The 24,505-nt window shown below is 37.3% G+C and overlaps 1 protein-coding gene across 1 annotated transcript in view; it reads left to right on the forward strand.

The window, feature by feature from the left end:
• Positions 1 to 13,517: 13,517 nt before the first annotated feature.
• SLC30A9 (solute carrier family 30 member 9) overlaps positions 13,518 to 24,505 on the forward strand; it is a 64,944-nt gene continuing 53,956 nt past the window's right edge. The window contains exons 1-2 of the mRNA XM_054582123.1: positions 13,518 to 13,754; positions 22,346 to 22,513. Coding sequence (XP_054438098.1) covers positions 13,643 to 13,754; positions 22,346 to 22,513 — 280 coding nt within the window. The 5' untranslated portion in view covers positions 13,518 to 13,642. The remainder of the gene's footprint in view (positions 13,755 to 22,345; positions 22,514 to 24,505) is intronic.

Genomic DNA, 24,505 nt, shown 5'->3' on the forward strand with positions numbered 1-24,505 from the left:
TTAACATATCAATTATAAAATTGTTCTTTTTTATTTTTCAGGTGTGTAGAAAAATGATACTTAAAATTTTTTTCATAGTCACTTTGTAGGTACTAGAAGGTATAAGCAGTTCAACCTCTTAAAGTTTAAAACTTTATAGAAACACAAATACATATTGAAATTTTTGGATATTTGGAATGGTACCTAGATTTGTAAATTCAGTTTGAGTTGCTGAGACTAGTTTCTCTGGGAACGCCTCATTGAAATTTCTCTAGGATCAAGAGAATTCTGCAGAGTCTTTATGATAGTAGAGCTCAGCAGAGAGTATACCAAAAGCATATGTTTGTATATCTGGGAGTTACTTCCAGAGATTGTTTTAAAGAGCACCCCTCTTACAATATTCTGGGTAGAAAGTTGTTAAAGGATCTGGAATTAAGAATATGAAAAGTGTCTAAAATTTGGGAAGGTGACTTGACTTGGAGTGGTGAACACAATAAAATACGCAGATGATGTTAATAGAATTCTGTACCTGAAACATAAGATTTGATTAACCAATGTCATCCCAATAAGTTCAATACAAAATTTAGGGAGGTTTCCTGGTAGTAGTAATCATTCTAGGACATGTTTATTTTCTAAAGTGACATTGAAGTAGATTCTTAAAAGGAACACATTCCTGTGTGAGAGATTAACTCTAGTACAGTCTTTGTCCTTTTGTTGAGAGCAAATAGGGAAACTGACCTGCCTTGACTTTCAGTTGATGTGAGAGAATAAAGTACAGTATTTTAAAAAATCTAACACAGATTTGTTTCCTTAGAAAGTGATAGTAAAAAATTGATGGATATCTTTAATGGACTCTAAAATTTAGTTTGTATTTCAGGAGAAAAAGACCCCCAAATCATTTCACTTTTTACTTCCTAGCCTTCTGAAGTTACTTTCTTGATGTGCTCAGTATTTTTAAACTTTTTTCTCTTGGTTCATGACAGTTTAATTCCAAACTTTGACTTTTTAACTTTAAAATAAAACAATTGCTTTTGACATGAATTTTTGCTTACATAAGTTGAGACCAATATTTGTGATGTGTTATATTGGAACAAATGTACAAGGGTCTCAAGGATTGGAGTCATAAAAAAACTGCTTGATTTATAAATGCATTATTCTGGTGCTCTATATAATGGGATATATTGAACTAAAAAATTTGTATATACAGTATGTCAGCATTTCTTAGTAACTTCTCTTGAATCCGTTTTTAATATCTAATATTGTACAGGGTGGAGAGTTACACTCTTCAGGCCAATACCATCCAGACTGTATAAATTTATAAAATAAATTGAAAAATTCATCATTCCCCTGTATTCAAGACCAAAGCACATAAATGCTAATGTAGGGCTCAGAGGGGAAATATATTTCTCCTCAATATTTGAGAAAATGTGAAGTCCTTTCAAGAAAATCTAATAAACATAATAATCATAGCCTGCTGACACTAAGGAAAAAGGACCTCATTTGCTCTTTTCTTTTATGCAGCGATTTACTGGTCCCTACTGATTTCCAAATTGGATCACTGTAGTAAATTATCTATGCTGGTACCTGTGAAAGTAAGCCCTGGGATCCATATTTGTTTTGTGTTCTGCTTAAATCAGCAAGAATGATAAATTTGATGGTGTGAAATTGGACGTGTCAAGGGCTTGCTTTGGTGATTGACCAAAATAATGTCTCCACTTGTAATTTATTGTGCCCCCTTTTCACTGTATGTGCTTTGTGTATCTAATATTTATTTCAGTACAAATTAAATTGTTGTTCCTTCATCTGTATTGTTATAGCTAAGATTTTATTGATGTAAAAATCAAATTGTGTAATAAAAACCTCTCTGGATTTAAGCAGATTTGAAAATGTTATGTTGCAGAAAACATTTACAAGTTAGAATTCAGCTTTCCATTGCGCATCATTGCCTTATTGTTAGAATAAGGGGAATTTGAACACTTCAGTTATCCTCAGTTCATCACAAATAATAGAAATGGTATAATTTTGTGGTCTAATGTGAAACTAGAAAAAAAATAATGGTCTAAGGTGAAACTACAAAAAAAAAAAAAACATAGTGGATCTCTCAGCTGCTTGTCTGCTCCCTTGTGTACTTTTTCATTTAGTAAAATTTATAGCCTCTAGTGTATGAGTTACTTAGAACCCTAAAATGATTCACAATATACGATATATCCAAAATAATAAGTCAATGCAGGTCAGCACAGAGGAAGTACTTTCCTTCAAGGTATGTAGAGTTGGCAGATGATTATTTTCTGTGGCAATTTTAAACAGTTTTTACTAAGCAAAACAGCACAAACAGGTTCAACAAATCCTTGTCCATTTAGAGATTATAATCTAAGAGGCATTATGAAAACCAGTTGTATAAGGACAATTCTGACAGTTGAACAAATACCGAATTAGTAAATGAGTTGTCCACATAATGGGAAAAGAGTAGAGGAAAATGAATTTCCCAAAGATTTAATGGTGTAGAGCCTTAGAGACTTATACATTGTTGATTCACGTGCTCTTTTCTTTAGCATGGGAATATGTGCAGCTGTTTTGTAAAATCTGTACTTAGGGATGGGAAGGGTCATCTTGTTCCTCGTGGCTGATTGAATACAGAGACTCCTCAAAGAAGTAGTCAACTGAGATCCTTGAGAGTTGTTAGCCTGCATAGGTGATTTGTCAACAAAGTGCTCTTTAAAATTTATTATGGTGAGTTTTTTAACATACATAAAATGGTATAATGGAAACTTCCTTTTCTCACCCAGCCTTACCAATCCCTGCCTTAATTACCTGTGTTCACTTTCCCTTCTGGTTTAAGTAATTTCACATTATTTTTACATCAGTAAAATTTTCATTATGTGTCTCAGATAAGAATCTTTTTTAAGATCTTTATTTAAAAAAAAAATAACAGGGCTTTTAGGTTGGATAACTAGAAGTGGTAAACTAAGAATAGTGCCCTGATATGAAAAAGGTATGTACAGTTTTTTAAGAAGTAGAAAATGAAGGGGGGGGGAATTCTATTATTTTTCAGTAGGAAGAAGACTCTTCTCCCTCTATTTCTGTTCTCGGAGATGGAGACTACCATCCTCTTGGGAAGATGGTAAAAAGGGAGATTTTGCCTTCCCACGCTCACACTATACTCTCCTTCCTAAAGGGAGAAGCGTATGCAATGAGTTTTCCTTGAAACCGTGAAAGTATGGGACTTTGGCGATCTTACAAGGAATGGTGGGGCAGGTCAGTTCAAAGGAAGGGAGTGCTGTTAGTCAAGGGAGGGGTTAAGTAATTTGGGTCTATGACACTAAAAGATTTAATATTAAAACCATTGTTCTCAGTAAGTTGCTTTGTAAATATTTTCAAAATAGTGAGATTCAGGTCAACATAGTTCCAGTTTTATTTTCAAATTTGTATTCCCGAAAAAAATAGCCCTGGCTGGTGTAGCTCAGAGGATTGAGTGCAGGCCTTCAAACCAAAGGGTTGCTGGTTTGATTCCCAGTCAGGGCACATCCCTGGGTTTTGGGCCAGGTCCCCAGGAGGGGACACAAGAGGCAACCGCACACTATTTCCCTCCCTCCCTCCTTTCCCCTCTAAAAAGAAATGAATAAAAAAATTTAAAAAAAAAAGGTATAGAAGAAAAAAATACCCAGTAGTTTTTTTTCATTAAATTCTTCAAATTTGGAACTCTGCAAACATCATTACTTAATAGTTCCGAGAGTAATAGGTGATTTCATTTAAGTAACCAAAAACACTGAAGACGAAACTTGGCAGTGATTGAAAGTAAAGTACATGTGTCTTTTTTTGTAACTTGTAAGATGAAGTTGTACAAGCAGGTTTCTCCAGTCTGAAGTAATAGTTTTTGACATTGAATTATGAGGTTCATGTTTTGTAGTTCAACTTAGTAATATTCAAAGCGTATAGCTCATCATTTGAAATGCTTAGAAATTACATTTTGTCCTTTTTATCTACAAAGCTAAACTTCCTTTTTGGTCTTACTGTACTATCTTATTTTGAATGTGGTTTTTATATGAACTTTATATTTCCCTTTCCTGAGGACAATCCTCAATTTCAAAATAAAAGAATACTTCTTACAAAAGTATTGAAACAACTTTTAGACAAATATTTTAATTTGGGCCCTTTTATATTTTTAGTTATATATTTCTGGGAATAAAATATTTTTCAAAGTGAGTAGTAATTAAACATTTACCCTAATAATTAAAACCTACCAGAGGGTATTTTTTCTTTGCCTTTTAATATTGTGGTTAAAATCCAAGGATACGTAAGGCTGATTACAACTATTTGGATTGTTCATTATATTTGCTCTAAGAAGTTTTTGTGGAAGTGGAAAATATAATTAACTATATATAGTACTAATATGCTTTAAGTAACATCAGTATCTTTTAATGCTTTGACATTAAAATGTAAAGATAACCTTGAAGCAGGTTTATAAAGTTTTTGTCTATTTTCTATATACTGTTACCAGATTCCTAAATTTTAACACACGAATCTTTTCGTTACAAGCAAACTGCCCCCTGGTGGTAAGTCTTCTGAAAAATAATTCTAGTTGCATTCATTTTGCGTGTTATAGGAAACCATAGGGGTGGAGGAGGAAAGAAACATTACTTGGCTCTTGATTTTTTTTTTTTTCCAGTTGGTTTTTGCATTAAACACCTAATCAAGGTTATAAAAGGCTTATTATGATTTCAACCTTTTAATGTTACAAAAGTTTTTAGACCATTATCATTATGTTTTTTTGAAGCCTAAGTAAGCTAATAATTTTCTTCATTATATTTGTGAGACTGGTAGTCAGACTTTTTGTTTCTATTTTAAGACTGAGAAACCAAAATTCCACAGAGGAGTCAGTGAGAATTCCTGACTGATGATCTATGAAGGAAACCATTACAGAGTACAACCCTCATTCCAACCATGTTCACCGAAGATGCACTTTATTAAGTGACAGTCTTAGGAAACAGCAGCCATGGATGTTTTGGAGGATACCATCACAATAGGTATTCATAGAATTAGCTCGTTGGTTTTTAAAGTTTGTAGAATAAATGATTCAATACTTAGGAGATGCTTCCATTTATTTGCTGTTTGCCCAGCCTCAGAAGGTCATCCTAGATATTTACATGTCTTCAAAGTTTTGAGCAAGGATAAGAGGAGATACTCTTTCTCCTATAAATGAACATTTTTTCTTATCAATAATGGTTCTCTTATAAATGGATCTAATAACTACCATGCCGAGAAAAAAAGTATTGCATAACCATTTATGCCAAGTATTCGAATTCTTTCCGTGCATTAATACATCTTTGCATTAATAATCTTTGCTTGGGTTGTTTTTCTTTTTATTGGATTTTTCCCATCGCATTTCCCCCCACCACCACCATTTTGGAATTTATACACACTTGCTACTATTTTTTTTTTCATTAAACTTTAGAAATTTGAAGATAAGTACTTAATAATGTTTGACGTTAAAAGGATTTCCATGTGCTTCTGCCAGGTGCCATGGGGCACTACCAAACTGGGACCACTTAAAACTAAAATTTTAGCACTCTAGATTTTTTTTTTCTTTATAGGAAGTACAATATATATTTGGGGCACAATGTTACGAAGACTGGCTTGTGGTTATGACTTCTTGGGGGTGATTTTTCTTCTCTCTACCTGATACCAAGGTAGACAAAGGTAACCTTCCTAGCTGTCTCCAATATTAGATTTCAAATGCCGTGGTTATGCAAACATCACCTACTAGATTCCCCTCCTTGGGTGGGCCTTTATCTCCTACATTCAGTGTCTCTTCTCCTACCCCAAGTTTACTGGTGGCTAGAATAGATTACCTGTGCTCATTCACTCATCCTGAAAATTCTTCACATTTTGCCGCCTTGGAGTTGCTTTTAAGTTACGTGTGTGTATGTTTATTATACACCATTTTTATATCCATTTTAGCTGAAAGATTATTTAGGGTGTGTCCAGCTGACCATACCAACAGAAACAAATCATGTCAAACTTAGGCTTTGAGATTTGAGAACCAGTCAGCATTCAAAGAAAGGTTGGTTTGATCGAGTTTTATTCTGAAGACTCAGAGAACCCAAAGTTTTCTCCAAAGAGGGTTGGGACCTGCTATTGGCCATCAAGATAGAGATGGGAACCTGATGTGAGACAGAGGTCAGGAAAAGAGTTGGGAGAAAAGGCAGAGGGAAGATGGTGGAGAGACAAGGAATGGAGAGAAAGGGAACTAGGGTCTGTTTGAGGTGAACTCTGTGATCTGATAAGAGATTTCATGGGAAAAGTCAATAAATGTTTTACCACATTCTCTGGGCTCCTTTTCTCTCTTTTTTTTTTTTTCTTTTTTTTTCCAGGATATCTCTGTTTTCTTTTCTGGTGGTGGATTCAACTGATAAACCAGCCCAAATGTTAAAACATGATCAAGGAGTTACAAATACATGTAACATCAGGATTAATGTCACAAAGGCCACAAATGGTCCTTCCAACCTGTGGACATTCCCTTTGTTCCACTGGACCTCAATTTCATTTGTAGAATGTGGCCGGCAGAGAATTGTGATGAGAATAGTTGGAGGTGAACGTAGACTATAAAAGTTGTATAAACAAATAGCTACACTTTATATTGTGCTTCTCATTTTACCTTAGGGGATTCTGGGGTTCTTGAAAGTTAAAGAACTTCCCTCAAGATCCTACTTGATAAGTCAGTGTTGGTTAAAACCAATGTTGCCATGTTTTACGTCAAGCTTTCTGGGCAAAAAAGGAAACTTTGGACCTGTTAAGAGTATTTTTTTTTCCTTCTTTTCGCTCTTGTGTTGACAGATTTGTTTGTTTGTTTGTTTTTACTGTTAGGTAAATTCCTGGAACAGAAAGCAAAAGTGCTGTTCCTTAGTAAACTCAGATCAGCCTCTGTAAGCTGTAAGAGCTCTTTCCAGAAGTACATCTTCAAAATCAGTAACTGATTCAAAGTCCCCTCCAACACACGCTCTTTGTAAACTTTTCCAAACGATTGCATAAAAAGGGTGCAAAAATAGTCTATAAAATGCTATAAAATATAGTCAAAACCATATTTATCTATAATTTGCAGAGAACGAGGCCCAGAATTACAATTCTGTCTTCTTTAGGGAATCTGCCAAAAATTGGGAATGACTTGATTCTTATGCTGAGACACCTAGGAAATAGAGGAAACAAGACCCTCATCACAGGAAGACGGTAAAGCTTGGCCAAACTCTAGGGTCCTAAAGTCTGGCAGTCCTGATTGCAGTCACTTCTTAGCTGTGCGATCACTGTCTTGTAAAATGGGGCTCATACCCTGTATGTTATAAAATGACAACATGAGCCAAGCACATAGAGTTTTAACATAATGCTTCACATAAAAGGGCTCAAAACATTTTGGCTGTCATCTGTACTTGAGGACAATTCTGTGGAGTGCTTTATTGAATAAATTGAATAGTCATTGTAATTCCCCACTTATTTATATCCCAAACAATCAGAAAATCACTATTTTTTTCCAAGCACTCTCTAGTAGTAATAGGTGTTTATAGTGATGACCAACCACACCCCATTTTGTCCCCTACCTAGCTACTGTAACTTTTTAATTTTTATTTGTATAATTTTTTTTAACTTTTTAAAATTGATTTTAGAGAGGAAAGGAGAGAGAAGCATTGATTTGTTGTCCCACTTATTTATGCATTCATTGGTTGATTCTCATACGTGCCCTGACTAGGGATTGAACCTGCAACCTTGGCCTATCTGAACAAGGCTCTAACCAACTGAGCTACCAGGCTAGGGCTTTTATTTTTTAATTTTTACAATGTATTGATTTTAAAGATTTTAAAAAATTTATTTTTAGAAAGCAGGGAGACATAGAGGGATGTGCGAGAGAAACATCCATCTGCTGCCCCTTGCAGCGCTCCAACCGAGGACCTGGCGTGTAACCCAGGCATGTGCCCTGACCAGGGAAGGAACCAGCGGCCCCTTGGTTAGCAGGCCAGTGCTCAATCCACTGAGCCACACCAGCCAGGGCATTTATTGATTTGAGAGAGAGAGAGAGAAACCGGTTGTTCCACTTACTTACGCATTCATTGGTTGTCTCTTATAATGGCTCTGACTGGGGATCAAACCCACAACCTTGGTTTATCAGGACAAAGCTCTAACCAACTGAGCTACCTGGACAGGTAGTGCTAACTTTTGTAATTTTCAGAGTTTAAATTTTGGAGATTACAGCATATCGTGATATAATGGTAAGAGTATAGAATAAGGATCAGAACCCAGGTTTCAGTAGTAACTACTTCATACAGATCCGTGATGGCTGATAATGCATCTAATCACTCTTCATGTCTGTTTCTTCTTTTGAAAAATAGAGTAATATAGGATGAAAATCATTACTGAATGTATGATGGGATGGGATTCTCTTCCCTGCCATTCCCTTCCATTTTTCTAGAACGCCAAATTCTAGAGGCTACATTAATAGAAGGGTGTTTTTTAAAAAAACAAGTGTGTTTTAAAAATGATAGTACCTAAGTTAGAGAAGTAGAAAAAGTATCAGTGTAATGAGGAAAGATCTAATTGCATTAGACATTTCAGCTGGGGGTCTGACCCCCAGGTGGACTCCCCTCCCCCTGCCTCATGCATACTCAAATCCTGAAGCCTGCCCACTATCAATAGCAGAAACAATTGGAGCATTTCTTCTCTCGCGCTTTATTTTCCCTAGTAGTACTTACCATTGTCTTCTAGTGCTTATCATACAACACATAGAATTACCATGTTATTTATTTCTTTTGTCACCCGTCTCCCCTGCCGGAGCGTAGGCTTCATTAGGACAAGAATCATTTTCTGCTTTTTCATTGCTAAAAGCCAGTTCCTAGAATATAGAAGGCACTCAGTGAATGCACATAGATTACTTGAACAAAATCCATTCTAGTTAGTTGAACAGAAAAGGATTTTTAAAAATAGGATATTGAGTAGCTAACAAAATCCAGAAAGGGGAGAATCAGGCTTGGGAGTGCAGCTGCTTACTGCAGTTTCCATCGGAGACAGTCATCATTATTGATGGGGTACTCCTGGTTTATGTCCCTATTACCTCTGAAAACTGCATGTATCTTTGCCTACTATCTCCTCCCTCTCCCAAAGGTATTCCATGAGATGCCTTGCTTTTCCCATTTTTCTTTTCAGTTTGAAGCCTTTCTGATGGTTGCATAGAGCCTCTATCTCATCTGTGGGCCCTAGCTGCAAAGGAGCCTGGGAGAGCAAATTCCAAATATCTATCTTGGGGAGGCAAGCCCACAAAGCTGGAAATTCCCCTGATATTGGAAGTGCATTCAGAATAGGCTGGGCAGCCTCAAGATATAAATGTCCTTCATTGGCACTGAGTTCTATAATTTAAAAAATTCCAGATCAGAAGACCTCAATTTACTTAAAAACTTGATGTTTAATCCAGAATGTTTTCAATAGCAACTGTTAAACGATCTGTCCACTTTCAAATTCATATGTCTTCATTCTTGACCTTGGTTCTAAGCTTTATCAGTTGCATATTTTTTCTTTTGACATCCTTGTAAATAGCCTAAACCCATTGCCTAGAGTATGGTTTCCATCATGGACTTGTACTTTTTTGGCCAGTGGTTAGAGTGACTAAACAATCTGATGCTTTCTTTCCTTATGTAAAAGGAATAAGAGTATGAGCCCATTATCAGAAAGAAAGAAAAAAAAAGAAAACAAAAGCAAGGGTGTAAAATATTGGGGCTGTCTCAGAGCTTCTCACCTGTTACCATAAAAACCACTGTATTCAACAGCCAGGTTCAGTGAGCAGCCTGCCACCCAGTTCAAATCGTGTATTAGATTCCTTAACTAGCCTTGACATCATTCAACCACTTTTTCAAGAAATTTTCTTTTTTCTTTTTTTTTATTGCAAGTATGGAACAGGAATAACTGCTAGATTATTAGACACAAATTTAGAATTCACTGTCATTACTGATAATTCAGTTGCTGAAATAACATGTAGCAGATGCTACACTGCAAGTTAATGAATAATTATTTTGTTGTACTCTGGCCTTGATTGCAATTCATTTGTCATAGCCATGTGGGTTTAGTGATTAGCCCAATTCTTTGGACAGTCTCATGGCTCTTAATGATCTACTTTTGTTTAAATACAAAGAGAAATGTGAAATTCTTCAATTGATTTATTCCTTATTGTAAATAAGCCAAAGCCACAGTCAAACTTGTTTTACTACATCGTGGGCACTCTTCAGGCCTCAGCATTCAAGGGCATATATTTGGTTTGTTACAAACCAGGCTTTGGCCTCCCTTCACCAAGTGGGCTCCTTCTTAACCAGGAAACAGGGCAGGAACAAGGTTCTTTTCCTTCTGTTACATTTCTCTAGAACTGCTTGTATCCAGAAGTAAATATAGCACAGCCAAAATTAATACCAAAATGGACTCAATTCAACTTACGTTTTTAAGAAACAGGCTAAAAAGTAAAGGTCTGGATATTTTAAAGAGCAAATAATTGGTGTAAAATTTTACAAAAATCTGATAAATATACATGCCAGACCAAAATATATCCAGCAAGCTACCCAAGGACAAGAAAAGGACTGTTGGAGGTGTCAGGAGAAAGTGCCCTAACACGGGTGGGAAGAGGACAGCGCTAATGAAGTTGTTCACGCTGTTGACATATTTGGAAGGTATGTTTGCTAAAGGCTGAGAATAGAATAGAGCAAGAAGCTAGGCCTGTTTATCTTTTTACCTTCCTATCCCACTTGTGTAGGTATCTGAGGCAAGAGGAGGAGGACTCTTACCTCCTAGTCCTCTCTCCCTGATTCCCAGCAGTGACGCTCAAGTCGGGAAGACGGGGCAGAGCTGGTGGATGGGAAAAACTGTCAGTATCAAGATGCATGTATAAGGATTTAGGGATTTAAAAACGATGTAATGTACACATGCACACACATTAGGTAGAAACTGATGGACGTTGCCTTTAATATGTAGTTCTGAATTGTGACTGTAAGAGAGAAGCAGGGTTTCTTTTCTGACATCTTGAGGGTGTAATTCTTTGTTCTAACAGGCCACCCTGTGCCTCTTTGGAGGATGTTTGGCAGCATCTTTGGCCTCTGCCCACTAGATGCCAGTAGTATCCCATTGTGAGAATCAAAATGTCTTCAGACACTGCCACTGGTTGAGAACTACTGTTGCAAAGGCAGAATGATGGGCCTAGGCTGGGGAACATGGGACCTTGCGCTGGCCAGGCAGGTGGAGGGCTGGAGGAGCAGAACTGTGAGGGTACATACGAAAAGGGGAGGAGATGGTGGGTGAGGAAACTGAGTACGACATTGCGGACACAGCATGTAGATTCCTGTAAGAGGGAAAGGATCCTAAAGGATGAGATAGCCTTGTAAGAATGTAAGTCAAAAGTCATTTAACATTTAAAGGGAAAGCCTACTTGCTCATCTGATGGTGGGGTCAAAAATTTAAAATAGAAAGAAAACAGGCAACACTGTAAGTGCCTGACTGGTAAGGTTCCCCTTTCAGTAGGTCATTGTGCCTTATCTAGCTCATTGTCAGTGAGGATGTATGGGAATCTCAACAGCCCCCATTGAGAAACTCAATCCCAAGGAGCCCTTTCTGTAGCTCCGTGCAAGACTTGCTGCGTCTGTCAGCTGACTCCCATCTAGTGGTGGTGAACTACATTTATTCGATACACACACACTTCTTGCTGCCTGTTGTGGTGTTACAGCCCCCAATCTCATTTATTCTTTGTGATTCCAACTCTGAGGTCTGTAGGATCAGACAAGATCCAAAGTGTATGTCACAGGAATTCTGGTCCCTGTACCATCTCTCACAGAATGCTCAAAATTTCCTCCAAATTCACAAGCTTCAGCAAGCTTGGTGGCTAAAGCAAACATCCAGATCAGGATGGAAATACCAGTCTCCTCTTCTTGAAAACACCCCAAAAACTTCACAAGTACCATGGATTAGGCACAAATTTCCTAAACAAAACACAAAGGCTACTATTAATGAAACAAATTGGTATTTTGGCATTGACCCATGTGGCTCAGTTGCCTGGGTGTCATTCGCAAAGCAAAAGGTCGCCGGCTCAATTCCTGGTAAGGCACATGGTTGGGTTGCAGGTTTGATGCCTGGATGGTCAGACAGAAAAGGCCCTCTCTGGAAGCAAAAGTGGGACCCAAGCATATCTGGGCAAGCAGTGGGCCACGCTGTAGCTGCCTGTTCAATTGGACCAGACATGGTGCTAAGCACAGTGCATTTAGTTTTATAGTCTACGACTGGGTTTGCCTGACTCCAGCCTGGCAGGTGTGGGTGAGATCAGCTCCATGAGTAAAGGGAGGAGGTAAGTATGGGGGATACTGAAAGAGAAGAGCAGATGGTGGTCAAACAGCATTTTTAAATATTTAACCACTAATGTTTAAGCTGTTTGTCTTAGGAAGTTAAATCTGCTTACCAATTTCGTGATAATTTAATCACTGTGCCTTCACTGATCTGGTTATACTTAGCATAAAAGACTGTTGATCTCTTAAAATTAGGAACATGCTAATTTATTTCCCCTTGAAATAGTAATATAGTTAAGTGGCACAGACTGAAACAAACTACCCTGCATTCCATTCAATCCATTTATTTGCGCCAGACATTGTTTTGGCCCCTGGAAAATAGCAATGTGCAAAACAAAAGATGCCACGATCATGATGTTTTATTTTCTGTTCTGGTTTCACATAGTGATAAGAATCTTGAAGAATTGTATACAGGGCAACAAGGCAGAACATAACCAGGCCTTCTTCAGCAAAAGATGGTCAAGAAAGTCCTCTCTTGAGTTTGTGCTAAGATCTGTATGAGCATGTCAGAGGTACAGTTAAAGCTGGGGCAAATATTGCTCTGGTCTTTTTCTCTCTAGGACCAGGCTGATTTGTTTCGATGTCTGCACATCTGTGATTATGCAAACAAATCTTGAATTCATAGAAGTCTTATTCTATTGTATTTACGAAAATCTGAGGTTCAGGGGTTAGTAGGGCAAGGTGCTGATTCCGCAGTGGCTCCCTGTCTTCATGGTACCACGTACACAATGATATATTAGAGGTGAACAACGATGTACTTTAGTAAAGGTTCGGAAAGTACTGAAGACACGTTGGCCTCCCTCTGGGCTTACACAGGAGGTTCCGTAGAAAGAATCAGAAGACCAGCGTCCTTCCTTCCTTACTTCCCTCTCACTTCCGACACACGCCCTAGGTTTCGAGCCCGGAAAAAGAAAAGCACCCAAAAGCCCCCAAAGACTGTCACTTCTCTCACGGCTTTCTTGGCTATTAAGTTGCAAACAATTTACGCGGTGATTCCCAAGCAAGGCATAAAAGTGCACGTGCAAAGGAAGACAAAGATTACACTCTAAAATTCAACTGCAGCCACGCCCTACTGATGCCACCCTGTCCAGTCCCGCGGACGCAGAGCCTGGCGATTCGCTTACGTCACTTCCGCCGCCTCCGCGGCGGGCGCCGATAAATAACGTTGCGTTGCCTATTTCCGGGTTATAGAGGCCGCCCGCGGCGGCGCAGGAGTCGCTGCTCGCTGGTTCCCGGTCTATGGAGTCAGTTGATGCTGGCGGCAGCGCGGAGGCAGGAGGCAGTGAACGAGTAGGGGCCTTCGCCCCGCCAGGATGTTACCGGGCTTGGCCGCCGCCGCTGCGGCCCACAGATGTAGCTGGTCCTCCCTGTGCCGGCTCCGTCTGCGCTGCAGGGCGGCGGCCCGTGGCTCCAGCGAGCGCCAGGGTGAGTGTCCTGCCCCGGCCGCTGACTCCGCGGAAGCCGGGCTGGAGGACCAGGCCGAGCCTGGCGCTGTGCCGCCTCGTTTCGGGCAGTACGCCCGCTAGCTCTTCCCCATCCCCCAATCTCTACCCCTTTCGGGTCTGGGCGTTTGCATTTCGGCCCGGCCAGCCTCGGGGGCTCCTGACTCTAGTCTCGTCTACGATACCAGCCCAGGTTCCGCTGAAACTTGCGTGCAACCAGCAGCCGGGTTACAGCCGTGAAGCCGACCACTTCGTGCCAAATAAAACACATGTGCATGGCTGTGTCCGACGGTGACACCTCCATCCCCTGCCACACACACACACACCCTAGGCAGAGGGACATAACCGGCTCTACGAAAGTCCAGGGTCTTCTGAGCTCACCGACTCACCTTCACTGAGTATTTGTAGCCGAATACAAATACTTTTTTTTTTTTTTTGACTCAATTTTTTTTTCTGACTCAAATTGTCCCATAGTTTCCAAAATAACATTCAACTTGTTTTGATCAGGCTTATCTCCGTTTCTTCCATTCATTGGCATTCCGTGGCTTGACACTTAAGAACAATGAAAGGCACAATGAGGGAGAAGTTTGAACCAAACGCACCCCTGATCTAATCCCTCAGATTCATGGGGATGCAAAGGGTATTTACAGAAACATTTCTCAAAAATTCATGTTTGGAAAACGTAGCATTTTTGTGACCTCGCAATAGAAGTTGGAAATTGCAACCAATTCATTCAAATTTATGTTAAAAGCTACGGTAACGCCTTTGCTGTGCAAATAAGAATATATTTGTATTTCTTATTTGCAATAAATGTAAAAACTGGCTCCTAAAATTTTAGAAATGTTCTTGGGGCTTTTCGGTGGTGATGGAAAAACTGACTCCTAAAATTTTAGAAAATGTTCTTGGGGCTTTTTGGAGGTGATGGAAAAGTGTAATTACTGAGTTTTTCTTATTGGCAATATACCTCGTTGTTTTATGAACAAAACGAATCATTTGTTTATACTCCAAAATACCCAGGTAAACGCTTCTATTGACCAAGCAATTTCTGCATTTTACACTTAAATTAGGTGTAGTGGTTGTTGAATTTAGGCTGAAGTGCCCTTTAAGTGTCGGTTAAAAGGAGTTGAAAGAGTGTAATTTGTAATCCCTGTTGTCTGTAGCTGTCACGTCAAAAATTTGTTTTATCAATCTGTGAACCATAGATAATATAATTATCTCATCAGAATGACTTTGCAGAATTCTTTGGAATGTTTACCACCAAAATGGAATGTTTATTACTGAAAAATTAAAATGTGTTTCACACTTAAAAACACCTAGTAGGTTTTAAAAATAACCTTGTTTGTGAAAATTTATTTTCAGTAATACTGAAACTTTTTAAAAGGACTGTCATAATTATGGTAATATTTAAAAATCATTTAGAAAAAGAGTACTGTTTAAGTTGGGTGCCTGTAAGACGAATATTTAAAGAGCTTTTGGGAAATATTTCTAAAAGCAGATATTTTTCTTAAAGAAATACAGTTTAGTTTGTGCTTCTAAAATTCCTGTGTGGGAGAATATGGGGTTGGGGAAATGTTAATGCAGAATGAGGAGAGGAGAAATCTGTGAGAGAAGCAATTGCTTTTTTGCATACTTAAAATGAGAAATGCTTGTTTGTCAAACTAACACTAAAAATATTTAAAGGTGAAAAGGAAAACAGTATTCTAGAGCAGCATTCTCCAAAGAATTATGTGAGCCATGTATGTAATTTTCAGTTATCTGATAGTTGTGTTTTTAAAAATAGAAACAAATGAAACTAATGTTTATAATATATTTTATCCAGTATATTTAAAATATTTCAACATGTAATCAATATTAAAGTTATTGAGATATTTCACATTTTTTGTACTAAACTTTTACTAATTGTAAAATACAATTACATGTATATTTTATTACACTTAAAGCACATCTTAGTTCAGAGGAGCCACATTTCAAGTGTTCAGTTAACAGTAACTGCTGTATTGGACAGTGCAGTTATAGAGTTAGTAACCCCAATTTATAAATAGTTTTTATAAACCAGTATACATTCCAGTAGAAAAATGGGCAAAGGAAACGAATAGGGAATTCATAAAGGAGTTTAAGTGGCTGATAAAAATGCAAAAAATGTTTTATGCTCACTAATGAAAAGAAATGTAAGTTTAAGGTTTTACTGCTCATTGCCTGTCTGTATTGGTTACATTTTTCATAATGATACCTCAAGTTGATGTTGCAGGAAGACAGGGACTCTCTTACTGCTGATCGGGACATACAGTTGAACAGTGTTTTAGAGGTCAGTTATTCTTTCTATAAAAAGAACTTTAAAGGTTTTTGCCTTCTGACCCATCAATTTTACTTAAAGGGATTTATCCATATTATGGTACATTTAGTATGGACTGGTAATGTATACCACTATTTTTAAAAATAATAATTTAGAATATCTGGTGTCATAGGAAGATGTTCTTGATGTGCTATATCAGTTAAAACTAGAAAAAAATTAGTAAGACTATATGTGATATCATGAATCTCTTTAGAAAAATTTTTAAACATTTTCATTGATTTTAGAGAGAAACATTAGTTTGTTCTTGCCCTTTTTTTTTTGCATTCATTGGTTGATTCTTGTGTATACCTTGACCTGAGATCCAACCCGCAACCTTCGTGTATCAGGACAACATTCTAACCAACTGAGCTACCTGGCCAGAGCTGTTAAAATTTTTTTTTAAACTTTATATGGTTTTCAGATGATCTACAATAAACATATACTTTTATTTTTTTAATTTTATTTTATTGATCTTTAGGGGGGGGGGAGAGAGAGAGAGAGAAACATCTGTTTGTTGTTCCATTTATTTATGAATTCATTAGTTGAGTCTTGTATGTGCCCTGACCAGGGATTGAACCCACAACCTTGGCATATAGGGATGACCAAACATATACTTTTAAATCAGGGGTCCCCGACCCCCAGGCCGTGGACTGGTACTGGTCCTTGGCCTGTTAGAAACGGCCACACAGCTGGAGGTGAGTGGTGGGCAATCAAGTGAAGCTTTGCTTGCATTACCAACTGAGCTCTGCCTCCTGTCCAGGTGCCAAAGAGGTTGGGGACTGCTGTTATAAATAATAAAAATGTTACTTAGTTTCCATAGTAAATAGAGGGGAGACCCCCCCCAAAAACATAATTATCTTCTGGAGGGCAGGCCTCTTGTAGTACAGGCTTCCCCTGCTGAGTGTTCTAGGAACTCGGGTGCATCCGTGTACCAGCTGGCTTTGTTGTGAGAGCCTGTGTTTGGCCTCAGCATATTTTTTTTTTGTTTTTGAGGACTCAATTTGTTTGCCCACTTCATGGTGGGTGATTTACAAGAACTGATTTACTAGTGCCCCATCCACACTGAGCTGCGTGTGAGCAGTTTTTGACCAAAAAAAGGCATGAGCTCCTCCGACCCCAACCCCTGCCCCACCCTCCATATTAGCAACTTTTTTTTTGTTTCCCAGGATGAAAAAAACCGTGATAGGGAAAGGTGTGGTGATGTGGAAGAAGTGAAACAAGGAACAGCAGAAACATTCACTAAAAAAGCATCAAAATCCATGAGTTTAAACACTGTTTTGAGCAGTGGAAAAAATGTCTTGATAGGTGTATTGCATCAAATGGAAAGTACTTTGAAGGTGACCGAATTTAAACGTGTAAGAATAAATACACAGTTTTTTAGGAATAAATTTCAATTTTTTGGTCCCCCCTTGTATATTCTTTTTAAGTTTCTTTGGCTTTGCATAGAGTACTTGCTTATTTTTTTTCATGTATTTATGCCTTGCTTCATGTGATAAAAATTTGAGGTCAGAGGATGCCCCTTTTAGTTACTGCAAAATAACAGTTACATGCTTTTACTTAAATGTGAGATTCATGAAAGTGGAGTTTTTAAGTAAAAAGATAGAAATTAAACCTTTGTATTTTATATCTGTGTCTTATGTGCTCATATTTATTGCTATAAGAAAAGTAAAGTAGTAATTTTAACAATTTAATTCTTGTCTCCAGCACCCCCTCCCTTAAGTAACTAACAGGAACATTGGCAATTGCAAAAGGTCATTTTGGCAGACTGACAGCATGATTCTGTGCAGTTCAAGTTAATGATAGAATTTATAACTTGTAAAATGAGGGTAACCTTAGTATGTGCATCATAGGGGTTTTGTGAATGAGGATCATTCAGTAAAGACTTGCCAGGCATTGTAGTTGCTGGTGGTATAGTGCTGAACAGGACAGACAGTTTCCACCTTTATTTGCCAGACACTAGGAATGAGAAGACACAAGCATAGTACAAGAAATATGCGGAGTAATGGGCTGAAAAGTAGCCAGCAAGGGCTGTCTCATTGGAAATGCTGGCCTGGGACTCCATCTTTTCTGTTGTTGCTGTTTTTCCTTTTTTAAAACAAATATTAACAAGAATTAAGCAGGGCAGTGGAGATGTATGCCAAGAGGCAATGCCGAAAGAAGTTGCCAGCATCTCATATTCTTTACTTGGGCAGGGGGCGGTGTCGGGGAGGGAAGGATTCTCTTACTCTGTTGATGGAGAAAAATCACGTCAGCAATAGTCTTCTAGGTTGGGCTACCCCTCTAAGGTCACACTTTTGCTTGCTAGGTGATGATGCATAGAAGGGATTTTCCTGCATTTTTGCCTAGCCAAAAGCATGAAAGTAAACTAGAAATAGTGTGTTAATATTAGCAGTAATGCTATTAAAAGTAATTTAGCAATGTAAATATTTTTTGTTTTTAAAATTTAGGCTTTTTTTTTTGAAAAAATGTAGAAAAGTATGAGGTATAGAGAAAAAATTATACAGAATCCAGATATTTCCCCAGTCACATTTGTAATAGGCAAATTCATATGTATTATTTTGTCTCCTGTAAAAATACTATAACATGAGTACTTTTACATATTATTAAAAGTTTTTAATGAATATACAATAAAAATATTATATATATATATAAAAAAAAACCCTAATGACCTCTGCTAGTGATCATCACTTGTCCTCTCCTCAGTCTGGTTTGTCGCCTACCATTTACTCTGGCTTTCAGAGGAAATTTGGCCTTCTTTTTCAGACATTAGCAACAAACATCATAAACACTTTTTCTCCCTTGTAAACTGACAGTTGTGTGTACTTTGTATGTTGCTTAGGTAGTAACAACTAAAAACAAATAGGACGAAGAGTCAAATGTGTACCCTAAGTTATGTATAAAACACGCGTAGAACTTCATCATGCCTTTGGGGAACACTTAAGTTGTTCCCGGTTTTTGCTGTGATAAGTAATACCATGAAGAGCAGTTTACGCATTCTGTATTACATGGTCTATTTTATGGATCTGGAAAGCTTCTGCTGTGCTACTCTGCTTATTGTGTATTTTAAATTCACAATTACTAATCTCTTTAAAAATAAGTGATTTAATAACAATGACTTAGTTTTTAATGTCAGTGCTTTAGAAATTTTGGGAAAAACAATTGTAAGTAACGAGGTTGACCCCTGGAAGACTTAGAGGATACATTTGACTCTGGTCCTGTTTGTATTCAGTCGTTGTCACTACCTAAATGGATGTTTGTGTTTCTACTGCTGTGTGTTTGGTATTATATTTGCTTTATTGACTCAAATGTAGTCCTATGTATTTTTTAGGCTATAAAATGTTAAAAGTAGTAATGCACCCTGTAAGTTCTGTGCAATTTTCGATTTTGTTATAATGCCAAATGTTTACTTTAAAGTTGCTGACACCTGAAATTCTCCTGAAGTTAAAAATTAAGGACTTTTCGAAACAGCAAGGAAGCTGTCAAAGATACTAGGATAGTGTGGTGAACAGACACAGGAGTCAATTTGAAGAGAATACCAGCCAAAAATGGGACCATTCGAGCATTAATCAGGATAATGACTAAAATGGTTAGAAATATATCAAATAATGCTTAGATCTTTGAAGCCATCACAGTCCATGCACACACAAACTAATGTGTCACTACTGCAGGATGGTAGGTAATGAACTCATTATTTTGAGAACTAGAAGATAAAGGGAAGCTATTAAGCATTTAGCCTGATTTTCCTATATGAACTGTACTGCTGGATAACCAAATAAATGAAGAGAATGTTTTCTTTGTAGAAATAGTCTAATGATAAACGATAAAATTAAAATATCACCATTTTATAACCACCTAATGAATAAGTGGTTCTAGGCATTGAGCAACAGCATACAGTATCACAAATATTATGTGGCTTCTGAAGAAAGAACTTATCACCTCCTAACAAACAGTGTTGTCTTAATAAAAAGAACGAGGCCCTGACTGTGTGACTTAGTGGATTGAGCACCAGACTGTGAAGCAAAGGGTCACCAGTTCGATTCCCAGCCAGGGCACATGCCTGGGTTGCGGGCCAGGTCCCCCAGTGGGGGGGCGCTTGAGAGGCAACCACACATTGATGTTTCTCTCTCTTTCTCCCTTCCCCTCTAAAAATAAATAAATAAAATATTAAAAAAAAAAAAACCCAGAATTTGGATAAAGTCTTTAAATCCATCAATTTATAGAACATTTAGAAGAACAGGATAAACAACAGAATTAAATCAGCAAAATTTAGCCTGGAAAACTACTAGCACAAAAATTTAGGACAAACAGCTTTGTCTCTTCGAGACATAAAAACTTACAAAAAAGACCTGCTGTAGCTTAAAAGAGATTTCAGACACATCTCAGTCAATCACAGTATGTGGACCTTATTAGGATCTCTTCACACTCTCAAAAATTACAATAAAACAACTGGAAATTGATAGTAAGGAGTTATTATTTTTTACTTGTGATGGTGGTGTGACTTTAAAAAGCTCTTGTTTCTAAAATACTTACTGAAATGTTTAAGAATGAAATTATTTTTTGTCTGAGATTTGCATCAAATTAATATGGAGGTGAGGAGATACTGCTGTAGGTAGAGATGAGACAAGGTTGTATATGAATTGGTACTTGTTGAAGGTGGACAGTAGGTTTGTGGATGTTTATTGTGCTTTTTTTTTTCTACTTTTGCATGTTTGAAATTATCTGTAATAAAATGTTTTAAAATGTAAGGTGGAAAAATTTAGTATCAAGCCATGGAAACACTGTCATCTTTTGAGGAAGGGTATTTTAGATGGTGTAGTAATCCCTCTTTAAATACTTTAGTGCAATCTTCTATGAAAGCATTTCATCAATGGGCAAAAAAAAGATGATGTGGCAGATTGTCTTTGTTACGTAATAATCACAAAAGATACTTTGAATGGGGCTGACAAATCAACACCAGTGGCCTGTGTGAAGATGCTTTCCTGGAGGGTGGTTTCTTGGGAGAATGTACTTTAGCCTTTGCTTCACAAATTAATTCTGCTAGTAGCCTACATATTTTAATAAATGAAAGTAAGTTAATATCAGGAAGTTTTTAAAGCAGATAAATTCCAAGCCTGAAACTTGAGTGAATAGTTAATGCTGCCTGTGCCCCTCATGCTTTTTAAATTATCTTCAACATTTACAGTAACTTACATTCCTGATGAATTCATTGAGCCATTAAGAAAAGATTTATTTTTTCATTTCAGAAGGCATATATATGCACATGCACATACGTGAACCAGCGTTTTTGTAAGAACATTATTAAACATTTGGAAAAGCTTTGGCTCTTAAATGTTTAACTCACCACTCTTGGAAAAACAACTATCTAAGGATATAATTTCATTAATACACCTAAAACTTTAGAAGATACATAAATTATATCTAGACAGGTTTCGAGTTCATTTGTACAGAACTCTAAGTACTCCTATAAAAATAAAAGAAGGAGGGGTCACACGAGAGTAGAAACAAATTAGCTTTTCTATCACTTTGTGGCAAGTATGGAATATGGTTTTTATTTCTTTTCCTGTATTTCAGTCCTCTAAAGTCCATGGCCAACCCAGATGCAGCAGCTGACGTGCTTCATAATTAATATTCTATTCTTCCCTCAATTAAAATTCCCATATACTGAGGATTTTACCAGCATTTCACCAAATGTTGATATAATTACGTGATTTTTAAAAATCAGTGACAGTATGAATGACTAATATAATTCACTTAATGATTGTGAAATGAAAGAAATAAATCTCCAGCTGGCAGAAAGAGGACACAGCTTAATTTTGAGTAGGAAGCCCTCCTGACCTCATGCCATCTCAAGAGAAGCACATTATGCCTACTTTTTTAGGCATTAACCAGCATACAAAATAAAGAGTGTCTGTTATATGCCAGACGCCTTTCAGAATAGCTGAATAATATGAAATTTTAAAATATATTTTAAAAGTTCCCATGTGGGTAAATTTACAGAGGAGAGGAAATTGGAATATCATCCTTCATTTTTTCTTTACAAAATGCAATCCCTGTGTACCTAGGGGCCAGGGAAACGCCGGCAGTGGAGAGGGTGGTTTGGCATTGCACATTTGGGGATCTTGCACTATGAAAGTTTCACTGTTCTGTAAAACCATAATCTTTCTAATCATAGTAGGCATGTTTTATTGGGTATGAAAATCCTGGTGAGTCTGTTAAAAATGAAAATTTTTTTTTTCTTTTAGAATGGCAGAATTTAGTGAGACTTGGAAGCTTTTCAAACATGATTCCCTGTGGTCACTCATACTTTTGTACACTGAGTCAAGTAAAGCTGTACTCTACAAATGTTCAGAAAGAAGGGCAGGAATCAGAAACTCTCAGAGTGGAAAAAGTACCGTCGTTTGGTGAAGCAGGTATGTATAAGTCTTTTTAAATCAATTTTTCTGTATACTGGAATAGTTTGTGTAAGAATATTTGTTCCTTGAATATTTGACAGAACTTACCAGTAAAAAACTTTTATTGATATTTTTCTGCAGTTTTGGAATTCTATAATTTTGTGTTCTTTCAGTAAAATCTCTTTCCATTTCTCTATCATCTCCTTCTGGAACTCTAATTGTAGACGTTACATCTTGCTTTATTTTCCATGTGTGTGAATCTGTCATATTTTCTATTACTGAATTTTATATTTCTATTTCTTTCATTTTTATATTTTATTCTGGCCTGAATTCTGGATTACTTCTTTAGTTCTGCCTAGTTTACTAATTACCTCTTTTATTACCTCTAATCTGCTGATTGATACATTTATTGGGCCTTTAATTTCAATGATTATATTTTTCCTTTTTAGAAAGTGTTTGTTTTTCACCTTGCTTGGTTGGTCTCAAGTTCCTAGCTTATATTTCCAAACTTCTCTTTTATTACTTAGCCTTATTAAACATAGCTATTTTATATTCTGCAGAGAATTATGCTATCTGAAATCTTTTGGTCTGCACTAGGTTACCATCTTTTCTTTTTCTCTGTTTCTTGCTCTCATTCATGATGCCTTATTTGTGTCTTTTTTAACCAAGATTTGTTCATTTTCTATGCAGTTTTATATCTTGGAACACTTTTATGTCTCTCTGGATTGAAGCTGTGGTCCTGCATAGAGAGTTTGCTTTTTGTCTTTTAGCTGCTAGAAGTACAGCTTGGGACCACATTAAATTCTCTGCTTTACATTTTTTAGATCACATTGGTAGCATGAATGCAGACCGCAAACTGGTATGAGGGCTGGTTTGTTCTCAGAGCTTTCAGGGGAGTTTCCCCCACTATGTAACAGGAAAGTAAAGGCAGGCATGCTCCCCTGCTGTTCCCTTCTGTGTGTGTTGTTTCCAGTTCACAGTTAACACCACGTGTGTAGCTTTTTTTCCTGAGTGTCTTCTGTTAACAGGCACTTCATTTTTGAATGTCTCCATCTTGAGCAGAACTAGTCTTATTCCCTGGTCTCTCATGCCCCTTGAAGCATGCAGTTCTATAGAAGTTCAGAGTATGAGCTTCAACAGGAAGAAAAAAAAAAGCTGGCTTTGCTGTGCTCACTTATTCTATACAGGTATACAGGTCTGGCTTTTCCTTCCTTTTGCCCTATTCAGAACATTTTTTGCTAGTTTAGCAGTGCATTTGAAAAGATTTTGTTAACAGGGTCTAGTTTGTTGTACAGCATTAAAAAGAAGTTATTTATTCATTATTTTATTCAAGAAGTATTTTTTGAGTAATTTTTATCTGGCAGCGAGAGAATGACTCCTTGAGTTTATAGTCTCTTTATTGCTAAAACAGAAAATTAAGCAAACAGACATAATATTACAGAGTAAGTCCTGTGATAGGGGAAGTACTTTATGCTGCAGGAGCATTTGAGAGAGACCCTTAATTCTTGAGTGGTTAGGAAAGGTTTTCATAAAGAAATATTTAGCCCTGGCTGATGTGGCTCAGTGGATTGTGTGCTGGCCTGTGAACCAAAGGGTTGCCAGTTCAATTCCCAGTCAGGGCACATGCCTGGGTTTCGGGCCAGGTCCCCAGTAGGGTGTGCAGAGATGTTTCTCTCTCTCTCTTTCTCCCTCCCTTCCCCTCTCTAAAAATAAATAAATAAAAAATCTTAAAAAAAAAATTAAATAAGGACCTGAAAGAAAAGTATGTATTGGAGGGGTGAATGGTGGAGAGAGAAGGCAAAACTGCAAGCAATATAGTGTGATTGAACTACTGAGTAGAGGACCTGGTGCTGGGATTGGGAGTTCTGAAAATTCCAAGGGCTGGAGACTCAAGATGTAAACAATAATTAGATCAGAGTTTTGTTCAGGAGTTTGGACTTTGGAGGTAATGGAAATCTACTGGAGTATTTTAAGTAAAGGAAATACTTGATCGGATTTTAGAGAGAGAAC

The sequence above is a fragment of the Pteronotus mesoamericanus genome, unplaced genomic scaffold (assembly GCF_021234165.1).
Source record: "Pteronotus mesoamericanus isolate MK-2021 breed Mesoamerican mustached bat unplaced genomic scaffold, CSHL_Meso_final contig_68, whole genome shotgun sequence".
In the NCBI taxonomy this organism is placed as follows: domain Eukaryota; kingdom Metazoa; phylum Chordata; class Mammalia; order Chiroptera; family Mormoopidae; genus Pteronotus; species Pteronotus mesoamericanus.